The 22,292-nt window shown below is 33.8% G+C and overlaps 4 protein-coding genes across 11 annotated transcripts in view; 3 read left to right on the top strand and 1 right to left on the bottom strand.

Annotated features, from left to right (window-relative positions):
* Positions 1–3,850, top strand: part of LOC105163445 (phospholipid--sterol O-acyltransferase) — an 8,432-nt gene extending 4,582 nt beyond the window's left edge. The window contains exons 10-17 of one of the 2 annotated variants that reach the window (XM_011081787.2): positions 273–324; positions 420–491; positions 879–1,047; positions 2,281–2,385; positions 2,471–2,555; positions 2,681–2,784; positions 3,020–3,070; positions 3,304–3,850. In XM_011081787.2, coding sequence (XP_011080089.1) covers positions 273–324; positions 420–491; positions 879–1,047; positions 2,281–2,385; positions 2,471–2,555; positions 2,681–2,762 — 565 coding nt within the window. In that variant the 3' untranslated portion in view covers positions 2,763–2,784; positions 3,020–3,070; positions 3,304–3,850. Of the gene's footprint in view, positions 1–272; positions 325–419; positions 492–878; positions 1,048–1,460; positions 1,534–2,280; positions 2,386–2,470; positions 2,556–2,680; positions 2,785–3,019; positions 3,071–3,303 lie in introns of those variants that run through there. The other variant, XM_011081788.2, reaches the window with a different exon arrangement.
* Positions 4,125–10,196, bottom strand: LOC105163444 (protein NPGR2). Its single transcript, XM_011081784.2, has 6 exons — positions 9,821–10,196; positions 9,040–9,311; positions 8,561–8,813; positions 6,658–7,871; positions 4,826–4,979; positions 4,125–4,542 (listed from the first exon to the last, which is right to left on the bottom strand). Exons 2-6 carry the CDS (start codon positions 9,295–9,297, stop codon positions 4,226–4,228), a joined length of 2,196 nt encoding a protein of 731 aa, XP_011080086.1. The 5' UTR covers positions 9,298–9,311; positions 9,821–10,196; the 3' UTR covers positions 4,125–4,225.
* On the top strand, positions 16,766–18,461 carry LOC105163443. Its single transcript, XM_011081783.2, has 3 exons — positions 16,766–17,063; positions 17,351–17,415; positions 17,648–18,461. The coding sequence occupies exons 1-3, from the start codon at positions 16,896–16,898 to the stop codon at positions 18,225–18,227; spliced, it is 813 nt and encodes a 270-aa protein (XP_011080085.1). The 5' UTR covers positions 16,766–16,895; the 3' UTR covers positions 18,228–18,461.
* LOC105163591 lies at positions 20,153–22,292 on the top strand. Of its 7 annotated transcripts, none has more exons than XM_020694342.1 (6): positions 20,153–20,283; positions 20,678–21,513; positions 21,654–21,738; positions 21,824–21,935; positions 22,018–22,132; positions 22,238–22,292. In XM_020694342.1, exons 2-5 carry the CDS (start codon positions 20,726–20,728, stop codon positions 22,128–22,130), a joined length of 1,098 nt encoding a protein of 365 aa, XP_020550001.1. In that variant the 5' UTR covers positions 20,153–20,283; positions 20,678–20,725; the 3' UTR covers positions 22,131–22,132; positions 22,238–22,292. The 7 variants fall into 7 exon arrangements, with proteins under 7 accessions (XP_020550001.1, XP_020550004.1, XP_020550002.1 ...); XM_020694345.1 differs by having other exon boundaries at positions 20,173–20,283; positions 20,681–21,513; XM_020694343.1 differs by having other exon boundaries at positions 20,173–20,283; positions 20,650–21,513.

The following is a 22,292-nucleotide window of genomic DNA, read 5'->3' as shown; positions in this document are numbered from 1 at the left end:
TTTGGCTATATTTCTTCATGAAGTGAATGTAATTTTATACATTCCATCAATTTGCTTTGCAGGAGCCCCCTTATTTAATAAGTTTGAAATGAGGATGAGATAATATAGGCACAACTCTACCATTATCAGACAGAAACATAAAGTTTGAGAAATTGCCATCTATGCTGCTTGAATTATTTGTCTAATTCACTCATATTGACTTGCATCGGCTGGTAGTTTTTACAGAGACTGATAACTTTAGTTTTTCATTTGATTGTGTATTGTTGATTTAGGTCGGGGAATCTGGTTGAAGGAAACCCTGGTGCTACAAGTGGGGATGAGACGGTATGATGAGCATGGCGTTGAGAGATGTTTTCTTCTATATAGCAGCCTAAGAGTGTTTTAACATTTATTACACTGTGTGCTGCTTCACTTTATAGGTACCGTATCATTCCCTCTCTTGGTGCAAGAACTGGCTGGGATCAAAAGTGAACATTACAAGGGCTCCTCAGGTGTTAATAAGTGAAACTATACTCTAGATTACATCTATCTAATTCTCTTTATTTCTTTATATTTTATCTTGGCTGATTAAAATTATCCAATTAGGACATTAGTTGCTTCACGGCTAAACTTTCTCCAGTTAGCTTCAAACTGTTCTCCCACCAAAATTTTGATTTTTCCTTTTTAAACAGAAGAACAAAGATATCTTCTGGAGGATTTTTCTCTTATTTCTTCTTTTTTTACAATTTAAAGATTAAGAGAATCTTTTCCTTTTAAATTTTAACTGATTCTCTGGTTTCTCTCTGCTGGTTAAGCCAGCTGATAAAGTCGAAATCCTCAAGAAAATTGTGATGTATTTGGTTCCTCAATGATAAGAGTAATCTATTGACAAATTGCAGTCAGAACATGATGGTTCAGATGTCCAAGTGCAGTTAAATGTTGAACATCAGCCTGAAATGGATGTAATTCCCAACATGACAAGATCTCCTAGAGTGAAGTACATAACCTATTATGAAGACTCTGAAAGTCTGCCAGGAAAGAGAACAGCAGTTTGGGAGCTTGATAAAGGTAATACAATCATCTGACTAATCATAACTCTGTTAAGACTTAAGACTGATATGTACTATAGCCCTTCTCTGGATTATAATAGCTTAGATCATGTAAGAATTTGTTGAATGTTGATACACAAACTCTTATCTGACTGTGAGATGCCATCACCAAATAATGTGAATGCTAATAGTGTAATTTTTCTCTTGTGGTATCTTCTCGTCATTGTGGAGTTAATTGCATAAATATTAGCGTTTGATAAATAAACTATTCTCGTTGAGTGTTTATGCGGATAGAGGTGATTGTCTTTGTAGGTTAAGCTTGGATTAATTTATGATACATCTTCAGAAGCAAATGATTTGTTTAATGTGGTGAACTCAAAATAGTGAAGGAACAGATAATAATCCTTTTTCTTTTTTGGATATCTTTCATAGTGTGGCTGGTCAACTGTGGAATGAGAATGACCCTTCAGTTTAACAGTGAAAAATTGCCTTTTCCTTTTCATTGGTATGATTCTTTTTTCTTTTTTTGTGTTTTGTGAATATCACAAATTATCATCCCTGAATATGTTCTCAGTTTATCACGACAAATAATTTACGGTACAAGGGGCCGCGATGCTTTGACAAGCCATCAAGATGCCTCATCTAAAGGATGAGAGCTCACTAGAAGGAAAAGTTCCTAAATTTATTTAACAGTTTGTAGATCCTTGCTGGAATGGGAAACGAGAACTGTGGTCTAATATGAAGATTTATGTCTTTCTCCAATGACCGCCTGTGTTTTATAATCTTTAGTGGATATAAGATTATCTAATCTTCTACATGGAACCTGTGTTTTATAATCTTTAGTGGATATAAGATTATCTAGTCTTCTACACAGAACTGTAATGGCAATCTGGACCTGGGAACTCCCAAGATAACCTAAATGGACTTTTTAATAAGACTAGAGCACAACTGAAGTGCAATGTAGATTTTTCTCCACATATTTTTAACATTACATCAGGGTCACACTGCTTATTTGTTTGATCTTAGAACCATGACAAAATTTAAGCACCACAAAATCGTCAAGATCTATATTTCATTTGTTTGACATTTATCTTATGATACTATTTGTTTCTTGGTTCCGATTTTTCATGCTGCTTTCAAGTGGGATTTTGGATGGAAATGCTCCTCATTTTGAATTTAACTAAAACTATACCCATCTATGTCGATAATTTCTTATACTTTCTTTCAGTTGATCAAATTATCTAATTTGCAGCCAACCATAGGAATATTGTTAGATCTTCAGTGTTAATGCGGGAGCTGTGGCTTGAGATGTGGCATGATATTCACCCTGACAAGAAGTCAAAATTTGTCACAAAAGGTTGAAATCATTTCTTTTGTTACTTCCACCTTCATCAATATTGCCATCTTAGTTTATTTTTTCGCCTGTTGTTTTTCATAAATAGCTACTCGCGGACCTCTGAGGGATGAGGACTGCTATTGGGATTATGGAAAAGCTCGATGTGCATGGCCAGAGCATTGTGAATACAGGTCTAATTCTTTTCCTCTCAGAAATCATTTTCTCCTGACACAGAGTAAGGGGAAGATGAAAAATTCCAATCAGAATATATGTTCCTGTGCTCACTGCTGATTGCGTTATGAACATGATTGTGTAGGTACCTTTTCGGAGACGTTCATCTAGGGCAGAGCTGCAGGCTAAAGAATTCTTCAGCTGATCTATTGTTGCATTATGTGTGAAGTACAAGATATGTGTTCCAAGGTGCGTTTCATCTAAATTTCTGCAAAACTGAAGCAGATTGTAACGGAATGGAACAATGGAACAATTGACCGATACCAATTATGAGTAGGAGTGGACTCATCGAACTTATTCACCAATAATGTTGAAAGCATTAAGCTGGCAGTTTGAATAAGTTTATTAGCAAATTCTTTAGCTGATCATTTGATCAACTTCCACAGTTGATATTATCCTTATGCATTTATTGCCTTTATTTCAGGTGTGCCACGTGAATATGTAATTGGACATACACTCTTACCAGATTCTGGAGGTTAGCTCTCTATACACCTTGCACTCCAGTAAGAATGGCCTTTCATGGTCTATTATGCTCGTCCACTTTGCATACATGTCTCGTGGTTAAAAGCAACTACCTCAGAAAGAGGACACGCGCATCCCCAGACAAATCATTTTTACTGTTTCTTCAATAGCTCTTAAACATTCAACATAAACCAGGGCTGTACTATTTGATAAATACTAAGGCACAACTATCATACTGCGGTGCAGAAGTGTCTTCACACATCAAACTTCAAGCTATGACGAGGACCTCCCTGTTGAAAAACATAAGGAGCACTCGCACAGAATTTTGCCACATGTTCACAGTTGAACACGAAAACTTGAATCAAGATCGCTTAATCAAATACACGGTAGGGTCCTTGAAATTGACCAGGCAACCAATTTTGTAGCGTCCAATGTACCATTCATGTTTCAGAATGCTGTTATCGTATTAGTACGTCGATTATTTGACTGTTAAATAGCATGGAACAGAAAATGTTGCCGTTCTTGATACTTTCATGTGGTTACACTGAAATCCAAGTTTTACATTCCTACTGCACCCAGCGTCACCACGTGTTTGGACTGTACATTCTGAACCAAGTTCAGCCTAACATGTGGGCTCCAAGTTAATGGAACTGGCCGGGTTAAGCCCAACGCAGCTGGTTAGCCGTCTGAGTACCTTGTATGTCTGTAGTTGGCCTGCCAAAATGTTGCTAAAGCCCAAACCTGTGTGCACTCTTCTGTGTTCTATACGTTGTCATCCTTTTATCTTTAGGTTCATTAATCTTTTTTTGCAGGTAAATTTTCATTTTTATCTTTTACACATTTACTTATTATTCAACTTTTCTCAATAATTCCCAACAAATATAGGATGATGAATTTGTTATAACCAAAATTGGAATTAAAATAGCAACAACATAAAAAAATCACCGGCTATGTTGGTTGATAAATCTATAAAAAAGTTGGAGGGAAATTCAAAATCTAAGTTAGGAAAGAGGTCATACTTCATTCAAATTTTCCTAGCCAAATCAAACAATTGCAACAATGAAAAATGAAAAGAGAACAAAATTTTCTACTTTATTTCTTTTCCTCAAACAAATACAAGATCAAAATACTTTTGTGAATAGTACAAGCATTGACAAATAGGAAGCAGTCATCTAAAGGGCTCAATGGGTTCAGTATCTTCAAGAAGAGTAGCAGCTTGGAAACATTCAGCAGCTTCAACAGCTGAAGAACCACCTCCATCCTTGTAAAGCAGGCTGAGGTTGTACCATGCAGAAGCATTCATTCTGTCAAGACGTAAAGCTTCTGTCAGAAAGCTTCGTATGATAGCCAGAGACTGGCAACCCATCTGTCTGAGAACTCTGGCCTTGGAGACAAGACTTGGGACATGTGTCGGATCAATTTCCAGAGCCAGCCCATATGCCTTTAGTGCTTCTTTCCGTTGGTCCCTAGCTTCATGAAGCAAACCTGCATTGATAACACCTCGAATAAGGTACTAACCTGCATTTTTCTAATTTGATTGCCTTTAATTCATGAACTAGATACTGAAACTATTAAGTTGTTCAACAATGGCACCACTCATTAATTGCTAATTGGAAGGGCATCCATATAAACCAGTTAATAAACTTAGCTTGGATCTTTTCATTTCCATCTGTATCGAGTAACTTCTTTCTAGTTTGAAGACTTTTTCTTCCAATGAGAAAGGATGAGAGGGCATTAGGAAATGAATAAAAAAGAAAGCATTAGATACCAGCCGCATGCCATCTAGAAGCAGAAAAGGCACTAATGGCTTCAGATTTTGAAAGACAGAGCTCAGCATCATGCCACCGGCACAATTTTATATAGATGGAAGCCAAATCATGCCATGTTTCGAGCTCTAAATTCTGAATGTGGCTTCTGTCTTCCTGTCATATAGGAAAAAGTTGAAAACATTTTCAGTCAAAAAGACAACTTTGAATACACCAGCTATGAAAGGATAGGACATGCAATGAATGAAAGCAGAAGAGTTGACACGCGCATGTTGGGAAATTTTTGACCCATACCACAAATGAAAATTTGCCAAGCCATCCTGTTGGGGAATAGTGCTAACAAGTATTTCTCCAAGGTTCTAAGATAGAGCAAATTAAGCTTTGAAAACACAACGGAACCTTCCCGATTAGTAACTTAAAACTACATTACCAGAACAGAGGAAAACAGAAGTAGAAAATAAGTGGTGAATTGCAGCCTAAGTAATAATGTATACACAGCTCCTTACTAAAGAAGTTCTACCCAACGAAAATAACAAATCATTAATTGATCAACCACATTTATGTGGAATTTAATAAAATACCTACTTTTTCTGTGGAAAGATGACCTCTGTGTGGGCAGCGATGGGAGGTTAACTAATGGATAAGAGGGAAGTGATGGTTTGCAACATCTAAGGGCGACGAATAACATTATATATTTTGGGAAGGAAATATAATTGTATTATACTGGACAATGATCATCTATCCAGGATACATTTTAGGACAGACATATTGCAAATATATGTTCATGCATGGATGCATCACTCAAGCATGCACGTATCTATTTATTTCACATCAACATAATACTAACGGCATCTGCAATCATGACAACATTCTACAGTTATCAGATAGACCTTACTAGGCATCTGGATCCTGTTTTCAGCAATCATGTGTGTTGCCTATGTCTCTTAGAGCGCATCTAAAAGTTCATGCAAGACGGCAGCAGGATAGATCCATCTCAAGAATAAATGAAGTCTTGAAACTTTCACCATCAAACAGACTGGACATAACTGAAATTTGGTGCATAAACAGGCATTATCTCGGCATCCAACTCAAGTTAGCTAATATCACTAAAATATAACTTAGCCTTAAAAGCAAGGATTCAATGAATAATCCTATGATGCTGTTCAACCACAAGTCAGCACAACTTTTCCATATTGCAGGTGTCCGAACCTTACGGTAAATCATTCTAGAAATTGTTGCATTAGTCTTCTTGCATCCTCAGTGTTTACTTGTAACAGCTATATTTAAAATGCTCTCAAACAGGTTCCTGCACAGTTACCTGCAAACTTCAAAAAACACCTGATTTTCCAGTCCTCCTGTTTTTTCATACTCAATTTTGCTAACTTCTATCCTGGTTATATCTTTATCAGTTGCTTCTACTCTTGAAGGCCTAAAGGTTATATGACGGAAAAATACCAACTCTATGTGATGTTCAATATACATCCAAGCTGAAAGCATGGGGTTCCAAATAGAGGACTAAGTGAAACTATTAATGCTTTAAAAAGGTCAATGCCAATGAACTCCATAATACAGTTGCAAAGATCCTCATTGCAAATGATTAGATGAAGTAAAATTCATGGAGTGATTTATGATGTGTCCTCATATTCTGCTCCATACATGGCAACCATGCCATCATTAGCTTTTGTTAAATGCTCAGATCATAAGGGAGCTTGTGGTAGTAAACATCCTTTTCTACAAACTGGGTATTGGCCCATTTGAGGAATACAAAATCCACAACATAGCATAATCATTCTTAAATATGTTAAGTGTAAGTTAAATATGTAGCACCTCATACCTTAAGCTTCTTGCCTGAACCTAAGCTTTTACGCTGAACCTGAAGGACAGCAAGAAGCTGAGAATAAGTTTCAATGGCCTCCTTCATCAGGCCCTGCACAATTTGGAGCTTAGCTTTAGTTCTCAATAATTCTCCCTGTTCCCATACTCCAGTCTGCGATAGAGCTGCATTAATGATAGTTTCAGCTTCCGGAAAACATTTCTGAGCAGATAATATTCGAGCCAACAAGATCCATCCTCGAATATTAGATCCGCCTTCCAATTTAAGCAAGTGTTTTGCATGATTAAGTGCTGCATCCAACTTTCTCTGCTCAGCATTTTCTAAACAGAGATGGTATATAATAACAGGGTTCAGCATTTTTGTCATTCTTGCGGCATTTTCCAGGGACTTGAGGGCTTCAGTTTGTCTTTCAACCCTCTTACTATCAGACACGGCAGATCCACAATTTGCTGAAAGCGAGATGCCTAACATGCACTGAGCAACACCCAGTAACTGATCACATCCAACATGCGAGTTTTCAACTGCTCTGCGAGCTGAACTAATCCCGTCTTCTACATATGTTGAGCTTGCCCCACAAATCTTTGAAACAAACAATAAAGCTGGTAAGTATGTTGAATCCTCATGAGTTTTCAACAATTTTTTCCATAAATCCAAAGCGGTGAAGTCTTCACCTTCTCCATGATAACAGAGAGCTAAAATATGATACCATTCCTTCCAACCAATAGCTCCAGGAAGAAGCTCTTCGACTTGATTAGCTAAACCCTTGAGTCCACCAGATATTGATAACGCAAAGGAAAGGTGATCCAAAATTGAAGAATCCCACTCAATTCTCTTGAGGGAAACTTTTCTCAAAAGAATAATCAAAAGAAGAATGGCTTCCTCAACATTGTTTTTGGGTACAAATGCATTGCCCATTTGGAATCGCAGGGTTGGGGGAATGGCTTCAGCTCCACTGTACAAAAGAAAAATTGCGAACTCTTTTTGAATCTTTGCTGTAGTTTGTGCATCAAGATTCCATTGATGGAGAAGGGCCCGGCGGTACGACAAGATAGCATCACGAGGAGAATCTGCGAGTTTCCATAATTCTGGAAGCAGTTCGACAGCCTTATTTAGTGTCTCCTGCAATTTACAGTCAGCACCAAAGTTTTCAGGCAAGCCTGCTGGTAATGAAGATTCAGCAATGTCCAGAATAACTGAACATGATTGAGCAGCTTCTGCAAAATTGATTGGAGACATAAATCAGACAACCATTCACAATATGTTGGGGTATAAGTTTGAAAAATTATTTGCTGTCCAGAGCCAAAAACAAGGATGAGGATTAAGTCCCAAGAACATCACCGGCATGAACACCAAAAACAGGTGCGAAAACAAGATATATGAGCCTCCATAAAGCAGCACTAAACTAAACTATAAACAGAAAATACCAAATGGACTAATACAACAATTCACATCTCTAAACTGTGCAAACGTTGCGTATTTCTAAACTAACATAACGACCAGGGAAAAGACAGATATAGGTGTACGCATTTGGTGAAATCTCCTAACACAACTCTGACATGTCAAATGAACCTGGGAAGTGTTTGAGTCAAAACCATTTAAAGATGCACTACAGATAGTTGTTACCTGCATTACCTGCCATAATTATGTCTTGCAGACAAACAGCAATGGCAGCTTAATTTATTGCACTTTTACCATAAACCCACAGTTTGTTACCATTAAAAATAAAGGCATACAGTGAGCCTAAAAAATGCTATAGAAGCCTTTGGAAAAAATATTCCACATTTTAGCGGACAACAGTACATGAGTACAAAAAGTTAATAGAATAACATATTAAAGCAGCTTTCATTTGTAAGATGTTAAGGTAGGTAACAAGACAGGAATAGATCAATTAGCGAAGTAATACCTTTATACCTCCCAAGTGCTTGTAATGATCTCGCTTTTAGAAAGATTGCTTCAAATAGCAAACTAACTGCGTGTATTGACATTGGAGGGGTTGCATAGTTCTGTGACCTTCTCTTATGAGTTTCAACTTTTTTAGAAAGTGTGATTTTCATCTTTGGAGTAACAGCAGCAATATCAATTCCTTCGAACACATGCAAGGCTGCTTGTATGTTCCCTTTTTGATACTCATACCTCCCTAATAATGCTCTTGCTTCCTGGAAAATAATGACTTCTACATCAAGGTTATAAAATAAATAATATATCATCAAGTCACGACCTAAGTTCTTGTTTAAGATAGCAGTACAAAAACCATCTAGGTAATGGTCTAACTTAAAAGCTAAAGATCATATCAAATGAAGTAAACTCCAGCCCATAGACCAACCACAAGAAACATCAAAGTTAAGGGCGAAAGATGCTGCATCAGGATTATTAGAAAACAACCTCATAATTTAAACAACCACTTTCGCGCAGTGATGTTTCAGCTTCTTCAATGTTACCAATGTCAGGCTTCTTTTCAGTTTCTCCCGGTCTAGATGAATGAACACTGGCCGAATAATCCTTGGTTGCAAGAGATTCAGAAGAAGGGACCATTTGATTTCCAAGTGACTGTTCCCCTGAGCAGAGACACTGCATTATATTTAGCAACTTAAAACAAACTGGACCCCTCCGTCTTTCTCTTATCTTATTCTCATTCCACATGCTGTTTCAACCCCCTATATTCACCAAGCAGACAACCAAATGGAAAACACATTAATCCCCGTATATAGTCATAAACACACACCAAGCGAATCAAAAAAGAAAAAAGAATCCCCATCCATTTAAAAGTTTCAGCAATAATCCAATTCTTTAAAATAACTAGAACTCAAACATGCAGAAACCTTATGAGCTACAAGGAATATAGCTACTTGCAATTGATAAGAAACCTTGATTTGAAACTGAAGCAACATAGTCAACTACTCAAAACCCAAATCCCCTTACCCACGAAATAACCCACAAATATTTCTTATAACCCATTTCAGAATTCACAAGCCATACTCAATTTAACTCCCCAGGAGCCTAAAACATCACCCTAACGATCATCAAAATCAACAAGCCTATAACCCATCTACACAATACAGTTAAAAATAAAACACATACTACACAAACTTGCCTCGTCAAAACCCACTAAAGAACAGCAATTACAAGAGAGAGAAGCACGTCGTAGATACATGATATCTCTTACCTATCGCTGTCGAAATTATAACTAATACAGCCGACGTAAGAAGCCCACAGGCCAGCGACACCAGTCCACATCTCACCACTGGAAATTCCTATTATTTTCTTCTTCTTTCTTATTCCCCCAAAAAGCAAAAACAAAATTAGGAATCAAACAAAATTCTGATGAACGATCAACCAAGAATCCAACACAGCAACAGCTTCCACAAGTCTCTCTTTCTCTTCTCACACTCTAATTTTCTCTTCTTCTAAATTCTCCCCAAACCCTTTCTTTCTTTTCGCAATTTCTACATATAAAGACACTGCACCGAATTCTCGGGCGATGAAAACTGAAAACGGGGAACGGAATTTTGAAGGGAAGCGTGAGAATGAAGATTTTGGTAGTTATTATTAAATTAAAAAGATTGAATTTTTAAAAAAATATGTGGTGCATTGGGCTTTGGAGGAATGGAGAGTTCTATTGTGGGGCCAGTTTCGTAATTTTGTCCGGTTCCGGGCCGGGTCAACTATCTGCTACTGTCGTCGATGTTTCCCAAGTGTTAGGCTTAAATTTAAAATTAATTATATTTGAATCCTCTCTCAAAATATAAAATTACAATTTCCTCCAAATAAATTTTAATATTACATTTATACACCTCTTTTTACAAGAATTTGAATGAATATTGCTAACGTTGGCAAAAAAAAAGTACTCCTCATTTAACATTTTCAAATAATAATTTTAAATTTATGAAGAAAAAAATATAATAATGTTAATCTCATTCTATATATATACTATATTTATTTCTTTGTAAGTACGAAAATATACATGAGAATGTTCAATGAGGGACAAAATTAAAAATTTATGTAATTTTTTTTGTTTATATCAGTATTTTTTGTTCAAACCCCAAAAGGAAATGAATTAGGTGTAAATCGAGAATTTTTGAAAATGTGTAAGTGTAATTTCAAATTTTTTAGGCGGAAAAATGTAATTTTACATTTTTGAAGGGGGTCTAAGTATAATTAATCCTAACTATGAATATTATTATATTATTTAAAAAATCTTTAGATATTATTTGAAATGACTCGTCGTTTAACAAATACCCTCTACAATTAATTGTTATGAGGGAACATTTATTACACGATTGTTATAAAGAGTATTTATAATTTTTCAATCAATAATAAAATATTTATAATTATGTCAAATTTCAAAAGAATCCATTGTAATTTAGCCCTTTATTTTAATATATATATGTAAATTTTATTTGAAAATATTAAAATATTTATTTTATAAATATTTTATTAATTTTTTTAAATGGATTTTGTATTCTATAAAATACTAATAGTGATATTTTTCAATATAATTATTACATTTTTTTTATAAATATTATAGTTAAGTATTACTTAATATTCTAACAAACATAAGTTGCATATTTTCATAAGTTTGTCTTATAAATCTCTAATATTTTATTTTAAAATTATATAAAATCACATATTTACGTGCACTCTAAAAAATCAATAGAACGTATAAAATTTTTGTACTGTGATTTTATATAGTTTTAATAACTTATTTTTGTCATTGTATCTGAAAGTCGATGTGGATTTTGATCGATCATTTATTTTGAAAATTATTTATAATTTAAAATTAATTTAAAATCATGAAAGAATAGTTATCTGGAATTTGTTATATATATATATATATAAGAGAAGTTTTCAATCAATTTAATAAATTATTTATTTATGTTTTGTTGCTTTTATTTAATATTAAAGTTGATGTTATACATATTATTTTATTACTTGTTTAAGGTAAAGTTTTGTTATGACCAGTTTGTTTTGTTAAAGAGAAAAACAAGAGAAGTAGAAAGAAAGGGTCCACAAGAGTGCCAAACAAGTCACAAGGCTCCAAATTTGAGTTTATCTGTTGCTGGTTGGATTCATGAAAGCACAAGGCCCAATTCCACGTGGCCCAAAAGCAACTGTCCTTGTCACCACCAATCGCATTATCTCCTCACACGCACACACACTCCTCGAAGTATGTAGAGCTGGTTGAAGAAATGCGACAAGCTGTGACTATAGCACAAAAACAAATCAAATAAAACAGAAACCGTTGAGATCACGTTCAAATTGATGAATTTGAATTCCAGAAAATTAATTATAGAAATAATTTTAAAGAATTAGGGATTTAAAATATTTCAAAATTATAAATATCTAATAAAATATAGAATAAATGTAGGAAAAATTTTAGTTCGAACTTGATTTGGTCGAATCTAAACCAATTATATAGCAACTGCAACACACTTGTCGTGCGATTGGTGTACAATTCAAGAGACCAATCACATAGTAATTTCTTTCAATTTTATCTTGTCAGGTAAGAGACGGTGCTTTTTTAAAAAAATTGGTCCGTAACTATTTATATTTATCAAAATATTCATTGTTTTTAATTTTATATTTAAATACAAATTTAGATAAATATATTTGAGATAATTTAGTTAGTAATACAATTTAAATTTATTTTTACCAATTACTCATTTTTCTAGCTTATAGTATAAAGTTTTAATTATTATTTACATACGATTGCCTCGTGCCTTGATATGGAGTATTAAATAATGATGGAAAAGGGTAAATTGCACAACACGCCCCTGTATTTTGGTAAAATAGCGCGACAACCCCCGTGCTAACTTTATAAACGAAAAACTTCTTTTGTTATTTAATAAAAACCCCTCCCTATGTGTTAGAAACTATAGGAGACTGTTTTGACACTCGGGAATTGTTCGAGTGGGCTTCATTTTTTATATGTTTGAAAGTTACTCTAAAGTGTACAAAATGTCCATTACACCCCTTTTTTGTAATATTAATAGATCATATATTATTAATTAATTTAAAATATTATTTAATTAAAACACCAATAATATACAATTTTTAAAAAATTGAAATTTAAGTTGAAAATTCATAATACAAAAAATGTAAATATACTAAAATTCACTTTTCTAAATTAAAATCTTTATATAATTATAACTATAACTTAATTGTTTTAATTATATATTATTAATTAGATTAAATATATAATATAATTATATAAATTAATTATATATTATTAATTTATAATAATATATTTTATCATTTTATTTCTACTTTATTTTAAAAAATTAAAATAATTTTTTTGCCTCCTTCTTGCCTTCCCTCGTCACCCACCATTGATGGCGGTCATCCGTCGCCCACTTTGCTCGGGTGGCAATCGGTCGCCTAAATGAGTAAATTGGGGGGCGACGCCTTTGAAGGGTGTCGGTTGCTTCCTCTCGCCTCTCATAAGATTTTGACAGCGATGCGTCGACTCCCTAATTTTGGGCAGTGATGTATCGCAGCCCATAGAGCTTTGGGGCAATGCATCGCCACCACATAGCATCGTCGCCTTTATGTGTACATATATTGTATAACTGTATCTATATAAATAAAAAAATATATGTATAGTATATTTATATACTTATATGTATAATTGTATATTAATAAATAAAAACTATATATTTAGGTTATTTTAAAATTAAACCATTTATTTTTTACTATTAAGATCAAGGGCTATCATTACAAGGGTATAACGGGTAATTCGATAAAAAAATTAACGTCGTTAAACCCTAAATAATGAAAGGGGAGAGTATGCACAATTTGTAAAAACATAGGGGATTTTTTGCCTATGTTTTTAACATAAAGGAATTTTCAATTGAATTTTTAAAACAGGGGAGGGGTTTATGCAATTTATCCAAAATGCCAAAACAATTAACTGATTTTATTGAAAACAATAGTAAATTATATAAAATTTATCATCATATGTTTAAAATTAAATGTAAAAATCATTTACTTTATTAGAAAAAAATACAATACCCATGTCAGTTATTTTGTTGCAAAATCAAGTACTCCATTAAAGATTCCAATATGATGGTTGAAGATCAAAACACTGCAATTTTACAAATAACTTCATTTTTTATACACATATATAATAAATGAAAATTTTAATTTTGATATGAATTTTAATAATACCTTATAATATGGTTAATTCTCCTATACTCGAAATAAATGCATGGGACGTAACCTACTCTTGGCACTTCCGTCCAAGTTGTAAATTAAAAGTTAGGATTAATTATATTTAAATCCTCTCTAAAAATATAAAATTATATTTTATTTTAAAATTTTTTTGAAATTATATTTACACCTCTTTCAAGAAACTTGCTTTTACGCCTGAGACCCTTCCGTTAGAGTTTAGACGAAAAATGCTAATGCTAACAAAAAGAATTTACATATATTTTAATTTTGCCCATCTTTTAATATTTCTATATATATTTTTGTAATTATAAAGGGATAAATGCATATATTTATATGAGGTGAGGTTAATATCATTATATTTTTTCTCTTATAAATACAAAAGTACCACATGAGAATGTTAAATGAATGATTATATTTACAAGTTATTTATTTATTTTTGTTAATATCAATATTGTTCGTCCAAACTCTAACAAAAAATGGGTCAGGTATAAACATGAATTTTTTAAGGGGGTGTAAGTGTAATTTTTTTTTTTTAAGAAAAATATAATTTTACATCTTTTTAGAGGGGATTTAAATTAATTAACCTAAAAATTAGGAATGATTACATATAATTTCACATTAATTGTCTCACATATAGGAACGGTCAACTCAAGACCATCCCTAATTCTAATAATGTGTTCCAAATAGAGTTCCAACCATTTACCGTTACTATATTGGAACGGTTGTAGGAGCGGACATTGCAACTGTTATTTTGGAACACATGTTGGCACGGTTTGGTCATTCCAAAAAGATGACCCATAAAAAATGGGAATCATGAAGTCATTTGCCAAGTTCAGTTCCTAATGTGTTTCAAAATTCGTTCTAATATGGAATGAGATTTGGAACGGTCGGCTGATCCGTATCGAATTCTGCCTTTTATTGTAGCGGGCCATATCCTCGCATTAGAAAAAATATATGACTTTTCGATATAATTAATTATTATGAATGAAAATTAAAAATCATAGAAAATACTAATTAAATCATGGGTGCGCAACGGTCATTAGCTGTTGTATTCACAAGCTTGACCGATACATTATCTACAGCTAAAAATAATGGCAGATATTTTAGTCATAGATAAAATAATAATAAATATTAATTGGACATGGTCAATACTTAATGGAGTTTTCTGATTTTATTTCCAAAAGTCATTTTCCAATTTTACACTATTTCAATATTTTGAAAATTTATCTTTTAGCTCAATCTCATCGAAAATGGCCCATTTCCAATGAAAATTTGGAACATAGATTACTGAAAACACATTTTTCCAACCATCTCTTGAGACCTGATCATTTCTTATGTCTTTAGCTATACATACGGCATGACCTGACATACTGTCATGTCATGTTTATTTTTTAAAAAATAAATTTAATATTACATTATATATTCAAAATATAATATTTACAAAATAATAATATAGCAAATCAAATGCACATAGATTCTCGTTTCTCACATCAATAAATCTAGATTTGAAAACATAAAATTCAAACATATTTTCATTTATGGCATAAAAACTAATAAAGCATTTTCAAACATTAAAAAATATTGAAAATTGAAAGTAAAAATGAAAATAAAGTTAATAGTTACATGAAAAATGGCAATGGATTGAGACGTGAGTGTATGACGAATTTGGTAAAAACCGAGATCCAAACCCGTCAATGCTTCCTTAGATCTGAGATCCGAAATTTGGCAAGATGGATTCGGAAACCCGAGAACTCAAAACGGGTCTCGGGACCCGTATACATATTCAAGATCCACACCAACAGAGCGGGTTCGGGGTATATACTGTGTGGAGTTGGTGTGCTTTAAAGACGCTTATAAGTTTGGTATAGAATAAATTTGTTAACGTCACAAAATTAATAAATAAAAATTAAATATATTCTTTCACTTTGGGTGTCTGCGTTATTATAATATATATATTTTAAATATATTTTATTTCCACATAAACTCAAAAACCGATAAATTCAAAATTTCTTGTCATAATTAATTATTATTTTAAAAGTAAAAATATTAACCACTGTCACGCAATAAGTATTGGTCGTTCTTTCAATAGATGAGATCAAAAAATAGGCCACGACTAAAAATTATGGTAAATACTTAAGATATTAGTAGAAGAGTAAATTACAACAACCTTTCATGAGGTTTGACATAATTAAAAATATTATTTTATTATTTGTAAAATTATAAATATTCCCTAATATCACCATCCGTATAACAACTAGCCAAATTCGTTAGTCATTACTAATTTTTCATCATTCTTTTATGGTACAATGATTAAAATGCTTTTGTGTACTAAAAAATTTTAGTTTACTTAATTTTAATTTTTTTTATTGACTAACTAAACAATTTTTATACAATTTACAATTTTCTACAAATCTCGTGTGATTTTTTTTTTATGATTACTCAATTTATTTTTTTATAAAAAATTTAATAAGAGTAAAGTTGATAATTTTAAATTTTCATCCAAAGATTATATTATTTTATTAAATATCAGGAGATATTAGTAATTTTTCATGATATTCATAATTACGTCAACAGATCAAGAAATTTTGTCGTAATTCACCCATATTAAAAATATGATAAATATTTTGGTTATGACGAAGACCATGACAAATTTCAGAACGGCGTCGTCTCGGTAGACATGCAGTATAAAAAATAATTTATTTTTTATGATTTTCATAAACAAATACACCAAAGAAGGGGGAAAAAGAAAAGGAAATAGATTGAAGCGGTGAATGGGAGGCGGGACCAGGAGTAGGAGTTGTGTGGTAAGAGTTAAGACCACTGCAGCACCCATGTAATAAAATAAAAATAAATTAGTTAAAAGTATTTATTTAAATCTCTATACTCAAATGAATACATACAACTTCTTCTATGTATAAATCTATATATATATAGAGAGAGAGAGAGAGTGGGAAAATACAATAATAAGAAAAACAAAGCAACTTTTGGATCTACTTTCATCGTGCTCGACGGCCCCCTCTCACTCCTTCCCTCCCTCCGCCACTCCCCCGGTAAAAACCTCTCGCACCGCCATGAGGATACGCAAGCACGCCAAGATTTCTCCGTTAATCTATGCGACCTCGTCTCTCAAGCCCGGGACCCTCCTTCAGACTCATGTTTGTCAGCTGAATCAGTCGCCCTGGGACGTCATGAGTTTCTCGCCGCCGTCAACTCCTCCGCCTCCTTCTCCGCTGTTCCAGGTAGGTTAAATTTTCTACGAACCAACTCCGTTTTGGTCGAACCCACAGATCTGTTACCATCCGCCACTTATTCCTGTGTAACTCTTCTGCATTTCTGCGGTTATTCTGGTTTTTGTTCTAGGGTTTTCTTCAGGCCCACCGCTAGGGTTCTATAGAGAGTACGAATCCCACGATTTCTGCGTCTTATTTAGCCCTAGGAAGTCGAATTATTTCCTGGGTTTTTTCTTTTTTCGTTTATTATTGCTTCGATGCTTCCATTTTTTCGAAATCGGATAATTTCTACGCAGGTCAATGGAGATTGTGTTTCTGCTGGAAATGGGAGCTCAGAGCATTGCATTTCAGTTGGTGAAAGGTAAATCTCTTCACTGGTAATCAAATTTCAATGGTTTCTAGCTTTTTCTCTCGGCATTATCTATCATTTCGTAATAATTTACTTAGGGTTTGTGCCCCCCACCACAGCTCCTCCTATACATAAAATTTTCCCTTTTATAAGCTGATGAATAGTTGTTAGATTAATGAATATATTCCCACTCAAATACAAATGTTATTGCCCATTGGATAACAACTGCAATATGATCAAATAGAGAGTTTGATGCTGGCCGGCATTGGGAATATTCCGATGACTCCACCACTGTTAAGGCGGAGGAGCAGCCTCCTGCGAGAAACCAGCAAATCATTTTGTGCTGCAAGACGGACGGAAAGAGCTGGCAATGCAAGAGGGAGGCCACCAAAGGAAATTCATTATGCGAGCATCATTTATCCTTGGTGAAAAACTACAACAGCCTGGCTCACCACGCCGCGAAGAAACCAGAAAAGCCAGCACCACCGGAGTCCCGCCGCCGTCCCCGTCCCAAGAAGGCCTCATCCTCGTCGAATCCGTATGAATTTTACTATTATTCAGGTTTCGGGCCACGGTGGGGCAAGAAGAGAGGCGATCAATCGACTTGCAAAAACAATGGCAATTGCATCGTACCAAAAGTTGTTGATGATCATGAACATGAAAAGGAAGTGTCGAGACGAGTGGACGATAATGGAGATGAGTTCGATTATGTTGAATACGAAGACGATGACGAAGATAATGAGGAGTTAGAGGAACGTAATGGGAATGGGAAAAAAAGAATGCGAAAGCGGATCAAGGCTAGGTCTCTTAAATCCCTAATGTAAAATGATGAAATTGGTATGATTATTATTATGGTTTTAATTTGTAGGAGTAAGGCTTGTTTAAATTTGGGTTGGGGTAGGGTAGGGTAGGGTAGGATGGGTTTTTGTGTTGTACTTTGGGTGAGATTAAGATCGTCCCGAGAGTGTGAGTGAGATGGAGACATGGACAGGCACGTATATTATTATTGCTGCTTTGGGATGAATATCGAGAATACCTGAGGCTACAATTGTCCTTTAGCGCCTCACTGCATTTTTAACATTTGTTTTTGCATTTTTATTAGATGCACTTGATGATGCAATTCTCTCTCTCTTTTTTTATTATATACCAGCAGTTATGGCAAATTATTGTTATGTGTATATAATAAATAATATTTTATATTTTATAATATATATTATAAATAAAACAATATTTATAATAAACAAACAAATTATGGTGTATTATTCAAAAATAAAAAGTAAGAAATCATAAAAAAAAAATTGAGGGTATTGTTAGAATAACAATAAATTGGAATTGGTGGTATCATAACCGTTGTTTGTAATTTAAAATTTTATTAGCAGCTTAATTATAATAATCTAACTATATATTAAGATGGAGTACCTCGTTGGTATTTCTTTCTATTTTGGTCTGATTTTTTATTTTTTAAAATTTTTATTTGATTTTCCACTTTTCTAGTATCTTTTTATAGTTATGTCTTTTTCTTTTTCAATTTTCATTCATTTTTTTTGTTATATAATATTAATTTATTATTATATATATTATTAAATTCGTATAAATATTTTATTTTCAGTGTTATTGTTATAAATTATACACAGAGTGTTATTGATAAGGAAATAATGATGATGATGGTAAATGCACAAGTAGTTAGTTCATTGATTAACTTCAAATTGGATAAATATTAATTAGAGAGAGTTTAGTTATTGAATAAAAAAAATGTGTGGGGAATATTTGGAATTGGCGAATACGGTGTATTATTAATCAATCTTATGCCATTTCACATATTTTTTCTATTATCACCAAATTTGAGCACAAGCTATTTATAATTACTAAACTTTAGACAATAAAAAGAAAAATTTTAAAAAATATAATACAGCTTCATAGTTGACACACATTATTTCTTAATTTAAGTTTGAAATTTTGGGCTTATAATCTTGAAATTATTTATTTATATACTTTTAATACGACAATTTAGTAACTCATGTTTTTCCCCCCTTAATTTAGAAGATTATATAGTAAATATAGAAAAAAGCACAAACTAAAATGTAATATTTAATATTAGAGTGGAAGTATAGTTGAAATTCATTCAAAATCGATAAAGAGCATAAAGTGTGTTGGTGTTGAGGGGTTGGAGTTGGCGGGTTGTGGTGGTAGGCCGTTTCTTTATTACTTGCTCTTGCAGTAATAAGCTAAATAACAACTATCTTCTTTAAAATTTAATATAATTATAAATATTTTTTTTGTTATTTAAAAAATCACAAATACCTTCTTGGTATATGATGAAATTATATAATTCTTGAATGAAATTATGAAATTATCAACTTTGCTCTTATTATATAATTTGTTTTGTGTTTTTTCTAGAAAAAATAAAAATTTATAAAAATATCGGGAGGAGTGGATAGAAAAAATTTTAAATTATAAAAAAATAATTATCTAGTTAGTCCAATAAAGAAAATCAGAAAATCTTAAAAAATAAATAAAATTATAATTTTTAATTTATAAGAGTATTTTGGTTAGTTCATTATAAAAATGGATGAACACCTAACGGATTGTACTAATTATTAGACAACCATTAAAATCAAAGAATTTTGATAATTTTTTAAATGATAAGGGCATTGGTAATTATACCAAATAGAGGTTGAAATTTACCCTAATAATTATTACCAACCTTTCTCTCTCACACACACACGCATACATATATATATATACAAAAGGCAAAAGTAGTAGTAGTGTACAGGAGTGTACAGTACTAGTACAAGAAGGAAGTTGAATAGCTAAAGCAACTCCAGAATAGTTTCTCTTCTCTCCAGTTATTGCCTGCCTGCCACCTCCCGCCAACCACTCGTACTCTCTCTCTCTCTCTCTCACACGCACACGGGAGAGCTTATGGCGAATCTCAGTTCCCCATGTTTTGGTTTTCGTAGTTTACACTTATAATTGTACTATCTTTGGCTTGTGTGCCATGTGTTTGATGGTTTGCTTACTCCACCACCACTTTCTTTTTTTCTTTTTTAATGTTATGCTCCTCCTCCTCCTTCTATTATGCTCTTCTCGTGTATGTTATGTTAATTTCTTTCTTTTTCCACGTTAGAAGAGATGGGTTTTTCTTCCACATGATCTTATCTTTTGTTTGTATAATTGTGTGATGTTTGGGGCCTTCAATTCTTTGGTCTCCTGAGTTATTGATTGTGTATTTTTTGTTGCCAACAGGTTTTCTTACTTTATTTCTTTTTAACAGCAGCATCTACGTCTCCCAGAAGATTGGACGTCATAAATCGACAGATCGATGTTGCTTTCGACAGTGAATACGAATTCTAGTTTACATTCTTTTCGGTTGCCGTCTTCCAAAATTGCCAAAGTATGTACTTCATGTTTATGTTCTGTTTCAACTCCAAATTTCGTTGTCCGACCTCCTGGGAGCACTGTGAAACGCCTGGTCTGCTTTGCTGATTCAAGGAAATCTGACCCGAATCCTGACGCCAATCTTAGCCGTAATCCAAAGTTGAAGCCTACTGGAAAAACCCGACTCCGCAAAACTACTAAAGGTCCTCAAAATGAGTGTGAGGACTCCGAGACTTTGTTTCCGGCAATGATCCCTAAAAAGCCAAGGCGGGGTCGCAAAAGCGAAGCAGCAGCTGTTGAGGATTTCGTGCGTGATTCGTTGGAACGGACTTTTGAGTCAATCCGGAAGCAGAATCCCGAAATTCTGAAGAATATGGAAAACATCATGAAGAAAAAGGCTGATGGTGATCTGGGTTCTGAAGATGACACATCAGATGATGACTCTGATAGTGATGAAGATGAAGACAATAATGCTTCAGGAGAAAAGAAGATGCTGATTGAGGAGGAGGATCCAGATTGGCCTTTGGATGCTGATATTGGCTGGGGAATCAGAGCCTCCGAGTATTTCGATAAGCATCCCATAAAGAATGTTGTAGGCGAAGACGGCACAGAGATTGACTGGGAGGGAGAAATCGATGATGGATTGGTGAAAGAGATCAATTGTCTTGAGTGGGAGAGCTTTGCTTTCCATCCGAGCCCTCTAATTGTCCTTGTTTTTGAAAGATACAACAGGTTAAAGTTGCAACCTTTTGCATAAATGTTTCGTAAATATAGGAAGGGAACTTTGTATTCCATTACATTTGATATGCATTGAGCTACAGACATCGATCCAACTCTAGATGAAATCTAATCACTTGCATTGATCATTTCAGGGCAAGTGATAACTGGAAGGTCTTGAAGGAGTTGGAAAAAGCAGCAGAAGTTTACTGGAAAGCAAAAGATCGGCTACCTCCTCGGGTTTGTGAAATTCCTTGATAGCTTCTATTCTTCTTGTTTCTCAATCTCTTCCTTATATATCTGATGTCTTAATTTGCATGAGCAGACAGTCAAGATAGATATAAACATCGAGAGGGATTTAGCGTACGCACTTAAAGTTAAAGAATGCCCACAGATTTTGTTCTTACGTGGAAACAAGATACTATATAGAGAGAAGGGTAAGCCATTTCATCCGATATCGTTTATACTTCAGATCTCTGAATTCATATCATGACTGATTAAGTTTACCATGATTTCCAGACATGAGATCAGCAGACGAGTTGGTTCAGATGATTGCATATTTTTATTATAACGCCAAAAAGCCTTCATACATCAATGATGCTGCTCTCTCTTCACCACATCAGTGGAGATAACGGTACTTCAACTTCTCTCGAGCTCAAGAATTTCATCAATATCCTGTTATTTGCTACCCTTGTCTTCTGTTTCGAGTTCCTATCTACAATTTATCATCTGAATGCAGCGGTCTACCAAACGTAATCAACCATTAGTCGGTAGGAATTGGTGGAGGCCGTAAA

This window comes from Sesamum indicum, linkage group LG6, assembly GCF_000512975.1.
Source record: "Sesamum indicum cultivar Zhongzhi No. 13 linkage group LG6, S_indicum_v1.0, whole genome shotgun sequence".
In the NCBI taxonomy this organism is placed as follows: domain Eukaryota; kingdom Viridiplantae; phylum Streptophyta; class Magnoliopsida; order Lamiales; family Pedaliaceae; genus Sesamum; species Sesamum indicum.
The sequence above is the reverse complement of the archived record's forward strand: the minus strand, read 5'-3'. Positions and strand labels throughout refer to the sequence as shown.